Below are 14730 nucleotides of genomic sequence, written 5' to 3' on the forward strand. Positions count from 1 at the left end.
TTTTAAGGGACTGAATATCGTTTTGCAATCCTGCCAAAGGAAGAGCAATCTAAGATTTCCCTCCGTACCTATTCTCCCATCCAGAGACAATGTTATAAACCCGCTGGTACTGAACTTTGCACAATTTCCGGACAGAAAATGCCATTTCTATCAAAAAAAAAAAATAGAATCTCTGCAGGAAACGTCCAACGTTGTTAAAACTAAATATTTCATCTGGGAAGGTTTTGACTAATAGATTATTTTGTTGCATTGGGCAGCGCAAATATTTCATTTCAAAGCAGTTCAGCCAAACTTCGAACTGTACTTTCCTAATAGCTTGCTACCCTACTGGAGCCGGGGGAGCTGTATTTTTGGCCTCCATTCTTCCTATGGGCCAGACTCTTAAGCATTCACTCTCACATAAATCAATACAAACTCCCTTTTAATTGCAAGGAGCACACTGCATTTATCTGAATCCAAGACACTGCCTATGTAGTGAGGGTCAGACACCAGTGGGGAGCAAGGGGTGGGAGTCTGGCCCCTTGCCGCCCACCGCTGCTTTCCCTGCCTCAGCGGTAGGGGACAAATTTAAGACGACTCTCCAATAATTCGATTCCAGACCAGGACACTTATAATAAATGTATAATTTTCCATGTCTAGAATCAAAGACTGGGGGAGAGACTGGGGGAGGGGGTCATTGCAAATTTGTCCCCTACCACAGTGGCAGGGAAAGCAGTGATGGGGGGTAAAGAGCTGGACTCCCAGTCCTTGCACCCCACTGGCATCTGCCCCCCACCACATACCCCTCCATGCTTTTCCCTCCCGCCCTCTGCTGCTTGCCCCTGCAACTAGTGCCTGCCCCTGACCTCCTGCCAGGTGCTGCCTGCCCTGTTCCCCTGCTTGGGGCAGCTCTGGCCCGGGGACAGTAGAGACAGCGACGTGGCCCCGGCCCAGCCTGGCCAGGTACAAACAGCACCTGCAGCTCTGGGCCTGATGGGTTGGAGCTGGAGCCCAAAGTAAGTGGTAGAGCAAAGCCACTGCCTGCCTCGGGCTGGTACTCAAATCTAAGACAACGCTCCCCCTGGTGTTAACTGTGGGAAAAAAAACGTGTCTTGGATTCAAATAAATAGGATAGAAGTAGTCACACGACTGCATTCATAACGGGAGATGTCGTCTAGCCAAGCACAGCTCCAGGTGCAGGACTCCAGTGTCAAACTCTCAAACTACAAATTTGCCAATACTGGAACAGGTTACCCAGAGAGGCGGTGGAGTCTCCATCCTTGGAGGTTTTGAAGCCCTGGCTAGACAAAGCCTTGGCTGGGATGATGTAGTTGGGGCTGGTCCTGCTTGGAGCAGGGGATTGGACTGGATGTGACCTCCTGGGGTCCCTTCCAGCCCTCATTTTCTATCATTCTGTGATTTCATGCTAGGATCGCAACATCTAATTTTGAAACAAACCAAAATGAAGTATTTGGGATCTGTACAAAATGCCCCAAATGAAACATTTTCATTTCAGGATGTCAACACAAGTGTGTTCCCATGGGAAAGACCATTCCCCCAAAAATGTTCTGAAATGTCGGGGTGGATGTTTTTCCAGCTGTCTTCCATGCCCAAAAGGTGTGTTTTCACTTTTTCGGGGATAAAAAACACAGGCTGGCATTTGAAATAAAAGAGAGTCGTACACCATTAATTCTGCAAGGTCAAAATGCAAACGGTGCTGGAGAACCCGGTGAGCGTAGTCTGCAAACAACTCGAGAACCTGATTCAAATGGGGCGTGATCGCGGTGATGTCTCTTTCTGTCCAGATCTCGACTCCAACCAGACTAACGCGAAGACCGAATGGATGGAACATCTGGAAACAGATCAAGCATTAAAAAAGTAATTTAACCGCAGTACTTGGATGGGGCTATCCCTCACTTCTCTGCGTGAGTGGTGCCCTCCTCGGCCCAGGTTCTGTTTGCTCCTCCAGCAGCAACAGAATTTGGGCTGAGTATTCATGCCTATTCGGGGGGATTTTGCATATTAACCGTATTTTCTTGGGATTTCCCAGTTGGTCTAATAAAAGGTATCATTTTGGAACCAAGAGTTCTAGTTTTTTGTATAGATACCCAAAACGAACATTTTAAAGAAATGCTCTGCACCGATATAAAAAGTTTCCAAAAGCATATGCCCTTTAAAAAGTAGACAATCTGGGTGAATCTGATATCTTTTATTAAACCAACTTAAATAGTTGGAAAAAAAAATTAAGCAAGCTTTCGGGTTCAAAACCCTTTTTTCCCCAACTTTTTAAGTTGGTCTAATAAGAGATATCAGATTCACCCAAAGAACCTTGTCTGCCTGTGCCCTTAGATGAACACGGCTACAACCAACACCCCTTTAAAAAGTACACCTTGCTTTTCTAAAACTGAAGTCTTTTGCAGGATTTTTTTTTAAGATAACAGCATTGTTTATTCCCTTATTTAAGTTTTATAAGGTCCATTTTTGCAAAAGACAGTAGACATCAATGAAGGCAGCTAGAGGCAAACTCAAGTTCATCACGGGGGCACAGAAGGGAATTGGTGAGGTTTTATTCACCAAGGCGCCCCCGGGGGTTACAAGAAACAACGGCCACAAGCTAGCAGAGAGCAGATTTAGCCTGGACATTAGGAAGAACTTCTTCACAGTTCGAGTGGCCAAGGTCTGGAACGGGCTCCCAAGGGAGGTGGTGCTCTCCCCTACCCTGGGGGTCTTCAAGAGGAGGTTAGATAAGCATCTAGCTGGGGTCATCTAGACCCAGCACTCTTTCCTGCCTATGCAGGGGGTCGGACGACGCTGAGTTCCTGAGACTTCAACGCGGACAGCACATTAATCACACCCGACGAGGGCAACCGTCATCTGGGGTTATCGGTGCCGTTGCTGCTGTTGCCCATTTCGACCTTCCGGCGTGGGTTTGTCCACCCTGCCTCCGCTGGGCAAGTGGCGGGAGGGCACGGGGGGTGGGCGCGGTTTTCCAGGGCCAATTGCGCCATAAGTTTGAGGACTGCCTGTATTTGAGTTGGTCTAATAAAAGATATCAGATTTACCCAAAGAACCTCATCTGCCTCTGTCCTTAGACCAGCACGGCTACAACCAACACCCGTGACGTTTTGTTTCATCTGTCGGTCGGGTTTGCTGGTGACGCCTACACCGGCCAATGCTTCAGCAAAGCCTTTGTGTGAGCAGCATATATTAATCAATGCTCCAGAGAGGCCTACAATGATTAACTAGTTAATCACATCTTAAATGTAATGTCTGTCAGGGGCCTTAGAACAAGAAACCCCCTCAAATTGAACAGGTGAGGGTGTGGCGTCTGTGGGAAACTGTTTGAGAGCAATTGAAACAGGTCCTCTCAGTAAAAAAGGCTAAACAAATGTTTTATAAAAATTAAAACAAATATGTTAAAGGTTTCAGTGTCACCCTATGCATTCTTCTCTCTCACGAGATGTCTTCCTGGAAAATAACCTTCAGCTTTTATTACAAGTGGAATTTCCCAAGAATTGCTCTCAGGGTCAATCTTATTTCATATTTTTATGAATGCCACTGGCTCAATAAGAAGGAATGGACTCAAGAAATTTGCTCAGGATTCAAAATTGGAAGGCATTATCAATACATGGGGAAAAAATTAGACTATTGCATAGGCATTATCAATACAGGAGGGAAAAATCAGACTATTGCATAGGCATGATCAATGCAGGGGGAAAAAATTAGACTATTGCATAGGCATTATCAATACAGGGGAAAAAATCAGACTATTGTATAGGCATTATCAGTACAGGGGGAAAAATCAGACTATTGCATAGGCATTGTCAATACAGGGGGAAAAAATTAGACTATTGCATAGGCATTGTCAATACAGGGGGAAAAATTGGACTATTGCATAGGCATTATCAGTACAGGGGAAAAAATTAGACTATTGCATAGGCATTGTCAATACAGGGGGAAAAATTGGACTATTGCATAGGCATTATCAGTACAGGGGGAAAAATCAGACTATTGCATAGGCATTGTCAATACAAGGGGAAAAAATTAGACTATTGCATAGGCATTGTCAATACAGGGGAAAAAATTAGACTATTGCATAGGCATTGTCAATACAGGGGGAAAAATTGGACTATTGCATAGGCATTATCAATACAGGGGGAAAAATCAGACTATTGCATAGGCATTGTCAATACAAGGGGAAAAAATTAGACTATTGCATAGGCATTGTCAATACAGGGGAAAAAATTAGACTATTGCATAGGCATTGTCAATACAGGGGGAAAAATTGGACTATTGCATAGGCATTATCAGTACAGGGGGAAAAATCAGACTATTGCATAGGTATAATCAATGTAGGGGGAAAAATATTAGACTATTGCATAGGCATTATCAATACAGGGGCAAAATCAGACTATTGCATAGGTAGAACTGAATGCCCTTGAGCAATGGCAGGATTAATATATACCAGATTGTGTAAACAGTACCGAGGACGATCTGCTACCTTTCCACTTCTCCTTATGTGTAGGGACCTACTAAAATTGTGGTTTCATGGTTTTGGCAGAAACGGCGAAAAGCGGCGGCTTCCTCAATCCCTGCGAAAAATGGCTTTTCCCATGATTTTGCATAATTGCCCCCCCCCAATAATGAAAGCTTACTGAAATACAAAGAAAGCAGCAATCCCTGCAGCCACAGAGCACATGGTTTGAAAGAGAGCTACTGAGAGGCTGAGCTAGTGATGTAGACCCCATGAAGGCGCCGGTCAGGAAAGCAAAAGGGTTTTGGCACCGTCTTTTAAGGAACCAAGCGCGGTGCTGCAGCAATGCTGCAGTCTGAAGATGAGGAATTGGCCCCCCATCAGCGGTGAGGGGGGGGCTTGCCGTGAAAAGGCTGCAAAATCGGCTCTGCACATTGCAAGCAGCCCCCTTTGTCTCGCCACGATTTCGGTAGGTCCCTACTTACGTGTTGGTTCGTGAGCTGATAAAACAAAACCATCCCTTCTGCCTACCTGCAAACCCCTTGAAACTACCTGGGGTAGAGGCAGTCCCACAACAACGGCTCCTGTGAAGCGTGCCGCAACCTGTGATACAGGGAGTCTGCTCACAGACCGACAGGGCATCTTCTGCCTCCTTCTTCCCTTGCGCGGCTGTGCATCATTAGTCAGGTTTGCCCCAAATAAATATGAATTACTCACGTAATTCATCAAATGAACGTACTGAAGCATCTTCCGGGTCAGTAGAGTTTCATTGGCATTTTCATGGAGAAACTAGAAGTAGTAGGAGAAGAGTATATCTTAGAGTCTCCATTCTGTGTAGAAAAGCAATATTTTGCAAAAATACATTCAATTCATGTTACGGGGGCATTCTGCAGTTCTTTGCAATCAGCTTTGGTTTTAGGGGTTTTTTTTTGTTCTGGGGGCAGTTTTTTTTGGGGGGGGGTGGTTCTGTTTTTTTTAACATCTAATAATTTGGTGTCATCCCCAAACTAGGCCACCTCACTGCATACTCTTCCTTCCCAAACAATGAGTATGTTAAAAAGCACAGACCCTTGTGGGGCTTCCCTCCCTTGTGGCTAGCAACTACTCTTCTCTTTCTATAGTTTAGCCAGTGACCGATTTACAAGTGGACTGTACATTCAAACGTAATAAGTAATGATTAAGTTGGACCTTCAGCTCTGCAGCAATGCATACAAAGACTGAATGGCCAGAACGTAAGAAATGTGTATCTTGTTCATTGATCTGACATTCAACGAGCCTGCTAGGTGTGTGGCCTGTCTAGAAGAAGGACAGTCTCCTTCGAGGTGCTCCAGCGCTCTGTTTTCACTCCAAGAGCAAGGAAAAAACAGACAGGGCAGGCTGCCATCCATTCTGCTTTTAGAAGTAGTGGAAGCAAAGCAGCTCAGATCTGTTATTTAAAAAGACTGGAATCATATAATCACAGACAATGAGGGTGGAAGGGACCTCAGGAGGTCACATCTAGTCCAACCCCTTGCTCCAAGCAGGACCAGCCCCATCGACATCATCCCAGCCAAGGCTTTGTCTACCCGGGGCTTCAAAACCTTCAAGGATGGAGAGTTCACAAAGAAGGAAGGACCAGAGAAAACTCATTCTAGCTCCGAACCCATCAGGGGACAAGCAATAAAAGCCTCTACCATATTTGCCAGCTTTAATCTTGGCTCTAACAAAGCAACTGATTTGAGAAAGTCTTTACATCGGAGGGTTTTAAATCCTTTAAGCAGGCACACCTTCTGTATCGAGAGGCATCCAGATGCCATTCGGTGAAGCCGGGGGCAGAAAGAACTGTTGCGAGAGCAAAGGGACGTCCTCCGGTTATGACTGCTTGGGATCCCAAGTTATCAAAACTGAAGACAAAGTATAAGGAGACAAAGCTTCGTTCCAAAAGGCAGTCAGATGTCCCAGCGCAGACTACTGATCACTATTGTGATGGGTTCACAAGAAGTTGTTGCCAGCTGCCGTGCAAAAGTCTGTCTACCTGTTACACTAGATCCAACACCAATACAAGCTATAATACCACGGGCTTTGGTCACGCTTGCTGACAGTCCTCCGCCCAAGTCTTCCACCACACAAGACCCTTTTTGGATCACTCTTGAAATTCCTGTCGCTGCAGCATTTTCTGAGCAAAACCACTAACAGCAAAGGAGTTATCCAGACAGGAACTGCAAGGGGATCTGTGATCAAATGTTAACAACAGATTTTACCAACAAAGCCTATTACAGAAGGAAAAACATTTTCAAACAGAGATATGGTATGGATCTGTACCGTTCTAACCTGCAACATAGGGATTTAAATATGCAACATAGGGATTTAAATACAAGCCTCTGGTTGGAGTAACAAGCCCGTTCATTGATGAAGCTGGCTTTCCCCAGGCAGTAGCGAGAGACTCATTATGCCACATACGCACACACTCACGCACACACATACTGTGGGTGCATCTACACATGCATTGATGTGCTTTTGCTAATGCGCCTTAAATTTAGTACCTCCCTTGTGATGTACTACAAAAAGGCGCATTAGCCTATTTTAATGTACATTAGTGAAAGTGCAGTTTTTAGTGATGCTTTAATACACATTAAAATAGGCTAATGCGCATTGAAGTGCTTTCGTAGATGCATAGATGCACTCACACACACACACACACACACACATATATATACACACACCTATATATACACACATATATATGCACAGATATGTATATACATGCATATATATGCACACTTGTATATATTTATATATATATATACACACACACACATATATATACACACACATACACATAAAAATGTACATATACACATATATGAGCAAATACACACACACATATAAAGTCTTCCCTGCCAGGAAACCGGGAGATATTGGATCCATCTTCGTTACACAAAAGAAGGCATCGGTCCCCTACAGCGATAGTGGACGCTCTTTCAGAAATGAATGAAATAATAAATGGATGCTGACCTAGGGAACAGATCAGTCCCATATCAATATCTAGAGATTACCCCTAGCGTGTCTGTTGAAGAGACTTATCTGCCCATATTTGAGGCTGGAGGGTCATCTTCTGGACAGAGGATTAACACTTCCTTTTCTAAGCGAGATGTCTTGTCTGGCAAGAGCAAGCTGGCCTTCAGCCACAAGCACTCAAACAACGTCAAAAGAGCAGGTAAGCGATCAGCTCTCTCAAGAGTCTCCCAAGCTGCATGCAAAACCAGCCCCAAACCCTCTGGCAGTGGAAGATGCAGTACAGATATTTTAAGCAGGACTAGTGCACGCCACAACATCTGATAAAAGAGGCGAGGAAACGCATGTGCTGGGGACACAGGTTTCATTTGTTACAGTGGAAGTAAGGGCTACTAAATGGAGGTGACATGCCACAGGTACCATCTGTTAAAAAACTTCCAAATGACCAATAAAAACTTACACAACCTCTTGGCTGAAAGGCAAGGGGATGCTTGAAGGCCATCTTGGATGTGGGCCTCCAGCTTTTGTATGCACTACAACATAAGACATCAGCAGGTGACTGATGCTAGGCATGGTTGGCAACCTCTTAGTGGCTTACTTGTTCAAAGATATCGGTACAAGAAGACAGAGGTGAGAGCGGGGAAGTGATGCTGAGGATGCAACAATAAGCCAGGATGAAGCAAGTGTCCCTGTGCCTGGAGAACCAGGACACTGAAGTAATGGGAAGGCTTTGTGCAACCGGGAGCCCACTGCCAGAACGAGGGGAAGAAATTCTGGGGCAGGAGACTGGAGCAAACACCGAGAGAACGAAATGGCCGGTTGAACTTTAAACCGTGGCACAAAGCGTTGCAAAAAAAAAAAAAAGAAATGGGCTAGGTCTGAAAAGTCAAAGCAATCTACCAAACCGACTGGCAGGGCAAGAAAGGACATTTCGGAGAGCTGGAGAGACCAGAAGCATGTCAAACAGGCAGCCCTTTGCTTCAGCCCAGCCAAGAAGGAGCTGACTGGGAGGGCAAGCTTTCTGCCTTGCATGGTATGAAATTTGGGATGGGAGCACCCAAGAGCAACCAAGTTCTTCCGACTAACGAACCAGCAGACTCTCGCTGCGCTGACATCAGGGGACAAAGAGGCAGGCAGAGGTTGTCTGTCACCGGATATAGTGGGGACCGCAGGGATGTGAGCGAGCCCCACAACCGAGACGAGCTCTGAGACTAAGAGGTCACGCATCTGAGTGGGGAATCACTGTATTTTTCTTTCAGATGTAACCCGCATTAGCTCAACAATGGATTTCACGTGCTGACTATAAGCTATGGCAACACGTTTCACTCCAGCGGATATGTCCCAGAGCAGCCCTTGAGTGCTCAAAGTACATGGGCAGCCTGAATTACTACCGTCTCTTGCATGAGCCACTGAGGGCAGTGGGAAGTGTCCTTGCTTTCCCAACCTATTATTGATGAGAATAAATCCAATCCTAATCTGGAAATGAAACTTCAACGTTTTACACATTGTCCTGGGAGTTATATTGAATAGTTTAAAATGCACCACATTACAATGGATGGATGAGGTCCTTCGGGTAAATCTGGTATCTTTTCTTTGGGGTGGGCAATTATTTCGGGTGGAGGGTCACTTACTGAGTTTTGGCAAGCCATCAAGTGCTGCATGACAGGCAGCCAGGGGTAGATAAATGTTAATTTTCTAAATGTTTTAGGGGCTGGATACAAGGGCCTGGCAGGCCATATCTGGCCTGCGGGCTGCATTTTGCCCACCCCTATTTTGGACCAACTGGAAGCTATAAGAGTTAGTCTAAGAAAAGATATCAGCTTTACCCAAAGAGCCTTGTCTGCCGATGTCCTTAGACCAACACGGCTACAACCCACACCCACATCACAATTAGGACAAAGTGGTAATACCTATCATTTGATGCAACGTACCTTTGCTTTGTCCGCAATAAGATACAGCTCTAAATATCTGGTAGATGTGTACAAAAGGTTTACTTCGTCTCCCTAGAAGCAAACATACGTAAAACAAGGTGATGGGAAGGAAATGCAGGCGGTTAAGCTCAATGCAGAATCGTACAAATACAACCCTGACACGTGCCCATCCATGCTGGAGCACTCGCCCACCTGGAAAAGCCCAGAGAAATGTAACGGGTCTGCGGCGCCACATCCTGCACGTGCGTGTTCATCTGGACGTGCCCCTAAAGGTCACATCTAGCTCAACCCCCTGCCCGAGGCAGGATCAGCCCTGGCCAAACCAGCCCGGACAAATCATCGTCTAAACTCTACATCATACTACCATATATACCTGTGTGCCATGTATACCTTTGAATATTAGTGCTCATTTCTTTCTCCATAGGCATACTGCAAAATGATCGGTTGTGGTCGCCTAACATCAGCCTAGCATCTGAAGAACTGAACCTGGGTTCATAAAAGCTTGTGCTCTATCTGTATAGCTTATTTAGTCAGTCTATAAAGGGGCATATCTGCCCTGCCTTCAGCCTAACCAAGAGACATACTTGCTTTCAAGCTAAGCCTGGTCATATGGTCACTGAAACAAGGGCCGAGCAGAAGACCACGGGTGGAGGTCCAGCAATGAGAAATCAAAACTACTCCCAGTTGCTTGCAAAACTGCTGCTCACCCAATCCTACGTTTCAAACGGCAGCAACATATTGTTTTCAAACACGCACAAAATTGTACCAATGCAATTGGTGAAGGATCTCCTAATTTGGCACCTTTAAAATGTTGTGGCTTATTCCTCACGAGATTTTTTTCCTACTTCTGCTCTCCCGAAGGGATATAAGGTGCTGCGTTTACTGACGTAGAGGTGGAGAAACTGGTTCACAGGAGTTTCGGGAGGATCTTAAAAGACTTCTAGTGACCAACTGTTCTTGCATGTATCCCACTGAGATGCAGATTTTGATCCTCTGTTGAAAGTGGGGAGAGTTGGGTTTGGGTAGAAGTGACAATAGATTATTTTAGTAGTGCTTGGGCAAGGTTGTAGCTGTAGCAGAAGATAACACGCACGGGAGGAAAGGATGCTTGTGGGTGGTATCTTTTGTTGGACTAACTGGATAGTTGGGACACATGCAGAGCAGCTTCTGGGAACCCTCCCTCCAATACAAAAATGCTGGTAGGATAGTTTAGTACTAGTGTAGGGTTTGCTCCAAGTGCTTCTACATGCAGGGGAAAGCAGAGATGACACTTTCTAAAGAGAAAGACAGCTTGGACATTTGCCTCCAGCAGAGGCAGATCAACTGGGAGAATTTAGGCCTCAGATTGGAGCCTGCAGGTGATTTATGGGTCCACAATTTTGTAGCTGTAGAATAATAGAAAACGAGGGCTGGAAGGGACCTCGGGAGGTCACATCTAGTGCAACCCCCTGCTTAAAGCTGGACCAGCTCCACCTACATCATCCCAGCCAAGGCTTTGTCTAGATGGGGCTTAAAAGCCTCCAAGGATGGAGAGTCCGCAACTTCTCTGGGGAGCTTGCTCCAGTGTTTTATTACCCTTCTAGCAGGAAAGTTTTTTTCTAATATCCAACTTAAACCTCCCTTGCTGCAACTTGAGCCCATTGCTCCTTGTTGTGTCACCTGCCACCACCGGCTGTTCACGTTGCTGTTCAATGGCTTCTGCTGTCTCCTTTGGACACACGGGGCAATCGCTATGTGAAAGCATGGACGCCAATCTGACATCAACCCCACAAAGAGACAAAAGCCTGCGGCAGAGCAGTTCAACCTCCCTGGGCATCCCGGCACTGAGCGCAGAGCAGCTATTCTTCAACAACAAATCTCTAAAATCCAACTTAAATGCCAAACTGCTGAACAAGAAATCATTCACAGCCTGGATTATACTAAGCACGGTCTCAGTAGAGATTATGGATGATGGATCAGCAGTTATAAACCCTCAGGACCTCAATGGTTTGGTTAACTGCTTTGTGCCCCTTTGGATTTCAACTCACCTTGACCTCTCTTAGCGGCGTCCCTTCCTTTCCTCCCCCTTCCCCATCCTGTGCATTTAACTGGCCTTATTCCTTTCTATTTAGTATCGCAGCTCTCTGCAGGTTTGTTCTTTACATCTGCCTATGAAAGCTCCTGTCTTTCTAAACAGGTTACCACACTGCCTTATGCACAGCTTCGTATACAATATGCAATATGCATTTACTTGATATGAACAGATATACAAAACTTACATCTTTTCCAAGCTGTCTCTCCACTGTCGGAGGGTCTCTGTGCTCCGCTGCTGGATCTCTCATATCTTCATCGATGACCCCACACCGCTCAGGGGAGTCTTCCTCAAGTGCCGCCCGATAAAGGAGGTGTTGGAACGAAGAGGAAGACGCAACGGGTTCGATTTCGTAGTCAACGCCGTATATCTTCAAGTAGCCCCTGAATTGCAAAACTTGAGTGTGATTTCAAGACTTAAGAAAACTGAAAAGCTCTTGAAAAACTGCAGATAGTGTATAAACATCCTTGCATGCAAGAACCAGAGGTCCAGACCGTAAACTAAAGCAATTCCCGGAGCTACCCCATGTTTGCTTGCTCCTCTGGAGCTGGGCTGTTCTCGGTGGTGGAGGATGACAGGACAAGGAGCAATGGGCTCAAGTTTCAGCAAGGGAAGTTGAGGTGGGATAGTAGGAAAAACTTCTCGTAAGTGGGGTGGTGAAGCCCTGGAGCAGGCTCCCCAGAGAGGTGGTGGCATCTCCATCCTTGGAGGTGTTTAAACCCTGGGTAGACAAAGCCTTGGCTGGGATGATGTAGCTGGGGCTGGTCCTGCTTGAAGCAGGGAGTTGAACTAGATGTGACTCCTGAGGTCCCTTCCACCCTCATTTTCTAATGGTTTCTATGTTTTCTTCCTGCCCCATTCTGTGAAGACTACATGGCTACCAACACCTGCTCTGAATTAAGAGTCCGACATGCCTCCCACGCCGCACATTTGCCATCCCTATACTATTTTTCTATTATTTTAAAACATGAAGTTTATGTATGTGCAATTTTAGCCCTAGGCAATAACACTGGAGAGTCAAAGGGCTTCTCAGGCAAAGTGCCCCGCTGCTTGTGGAGTTAAGGCAAGCTGGTTTCCAGAGTCACTGGCACATAAGGGAGTGACAGATGCAGTAGGTATAACCAAGCACTTTTTGCTGCCAGACAAGTCACCAAGCTGGCTGATGGAGAGGAAATAGTGCAGGGGTACACAAATCCAGAGTCCTCCACAAGGATGCCTGTTTTATATAGCCACGGATGAATCGTTAGCTAATGCTCAATTAGTTGCATAGGTTCACTTTTAGACACTTGTTTAAGGACCGCTCAGCACGCTAATCACGTGCCAAGCCTGCGCTCTGAACTAGATGGCACCTGCTAACCTACATTAGCTTTGCTGGTGCTGCATCATTTGAACTTGTTATAATTATGGTACTTTGTCCAGAACTGAGAAAGCAGACCCACACAGCTTGTCATTACTCCAAGATGCCCTAATAACCTTTTCTAGCCATATATTGTGCCTCCCCGGTTAATGCTTGCAGCTAGCATAAAGAGATTCACTATTGATGATCTTACATCTTGAGAAGCCTACATTACCAGAGCCCAGAGCAGGTGCTGAGAACGGCCACCGATCCTGGGACGTCTTCTACGTATCCAGTGTAGAAGCAGTCATCCTGCAAGGTCCAAAATGATTTTATTCTAGATCAGGTGGAACACCCCATACTATCAGTCACACAGAGCACCCCGGGCTTATTATTCACACATCCATGGCACCTAGCTGAAGATGTCTGTAAGCAGAAAAAAAAGAGGACCGGTGGAAATGAAACTAGTTTTTAATACAATAGTATCTGGGGAAAGTGAAGGAATAGGATGGTCAATTGAATAGCCAAACTACATAACACCTAGACCTGGGTAGACTGTGCATGTAGACTGGCATTATCATTATAGATAGACAAAGAATATACCCCCTAACCAAGTTAACGTTACTCAGTCCAATGGGGGAGAAGTCAAACAAGAAGCAGGAATAAAACTCTACCTGTTTATGTTAAATGAGTTTAGATCTCATTTGACATTTGCTAAGGCAAGGGGGTTACATTTCCACCCTGCCGGCTTGCAGAGCGGTGCGGTTCGAGCTGCCGCTGCATGCAGGTACCGCCGGACGGCTGCGTGCCGCTCTGTTCCGGATGCCGATATAAATTACATCAGCATACAAGACCGATGCCAGCTCTATAGCAGGGGTCATCTGTCCAGGCTCGCTGCTCCGCCTGATGTTTCAAGAAATGTAATAAAAGTGGTTCGCTTTATATGAAAATTGAACGCTAGGCAAGATGGCAAGAAGAAAGCAAAAGGAATCGTCGGCTTTATCTGTGCGATGGTTTCCCAAGACCTGCTCCATGGCAGCCAACAGGCAGTGCCCCTTATCATTACAGCAAGTTGTATCTGGCTCTAACCCTTTCCAAGAGAAACCCGGTATGAGATTGATTGATTTCCCCCCCCCAAAATAAATGGCTCCTTCCTTTCCGATAACTTGACGAAGGTCTGGTCCTTGAAGGAAGGGAGGGCTAGATGGCCGGAAGTGGTAGAGCCTAGTAAAAGCCGTCACAAAAGGGCTGAAGTTTCCTCTTATTTATTTGTATGTCAATTGTGCCAAAAGGCCCCAGACTAGGTCTGTGCCACTGCTGCCCTCTCCGCGCCTCCCCGTCCCCCTCCCCGGGCTTGGCACTAGGCAAATGCGTAGGAAGAGACAATCCCATCCTGGCCCTGAAGAGCTCAAATACTAAACAGATAGTTAAAACAGGGGGAAGAGAAAAAAGGTAGAGAGGTGAAGTGTTTTGCCCGCTGTCACAGAGCAGGTCAGAAACAAAGCTGGGAATTATAGGTATTAGTCCTGCACTAGAAATACTCACTAAGCACAGCGGAGCCTTTTTGCTCCATCCCGTCCATGTTTGGGGGTCGCTGTATTGGAAGGTAGGAAGCAAGAAACTATTCTTAAAAGACAATGCATATTCCACATAACTACTGACACACGGGGAAAGAAAAGGTGCCACATTCACTGACACAGGGACACGGGACTGGAAAGGGCTTCAGGGCTATCAAGTCCTAACCACTTTAAGTCAAAACACAACGAAAGGCAGAAAAAGCCTTTTTGTTTGGTTTTTTTTTTAACTTTTCTTTAAAACCATTTATCTTTTGGCCGCTTGAGAACCCATTTTCTGCAGGTTCTTCCCCTCTTTTCCATTAAAAGTTGGTGATTTGATACGGTCTCCCACAGCATTCCTGCAAGCAAGCTAAGTACGGCTTGGATGA

The 14730-nt window shown here is 45.8% G+C and overlaps 1 protein-coding gene across 1 annotated transcript in view; it reads right to left on the reverse strand.

Annotated features, from left to right (window-relative positions):
* LOC102566994 (disintegrin and metalloproteinase domain-containing protein 20) overlaps nt 1–13666 on the reverse strand; it is a 55269-nt gene extending 41603 nt beyond the window's left edge. Inside the window, exons 1-6 of the mRNA XM_059724717.1 lie at nt 13577–13666; nt 13021–13097; nt 11637–11832; nt 9379–9450; nt 5171–5242; nt 1662–1831 (exon numbers count right to left, since the gene is read on the reverse strand). Coding sequence (XP_059580700.1) covers nt 1662–1831; nt 5171–5242; nt 9379–9450; nt 11637–11832; nt 13021–13097; nt 13577–13666 — 677 coding nt within the window. The remainder of the gene's footprint in view (nt 1–1661; nt 1832–5170; nt 5243–9378; nt 9451–11636; nt 11833–13020; nt 13098–13576) is intronic.
* Between the last annotated feature and the right edge of the window lie 1064 nt (nt 13667–14730).

Source organism: Alligator mississippiensis, chromosome 1 (assembly GCF_030867095.1).
Source record: "Alligator mississippiensis isolate rAllMis1 chromosome 1, rAllMis1, whole genome shotgun sequence".
In the NCBI taxonomy this organism is placed as follows: domain Eukaryota; kingdom Metazoa; phylum Chordata; order Crocodylia; family Alligatoridae; genus Alligator; species Alligator mississippiensis.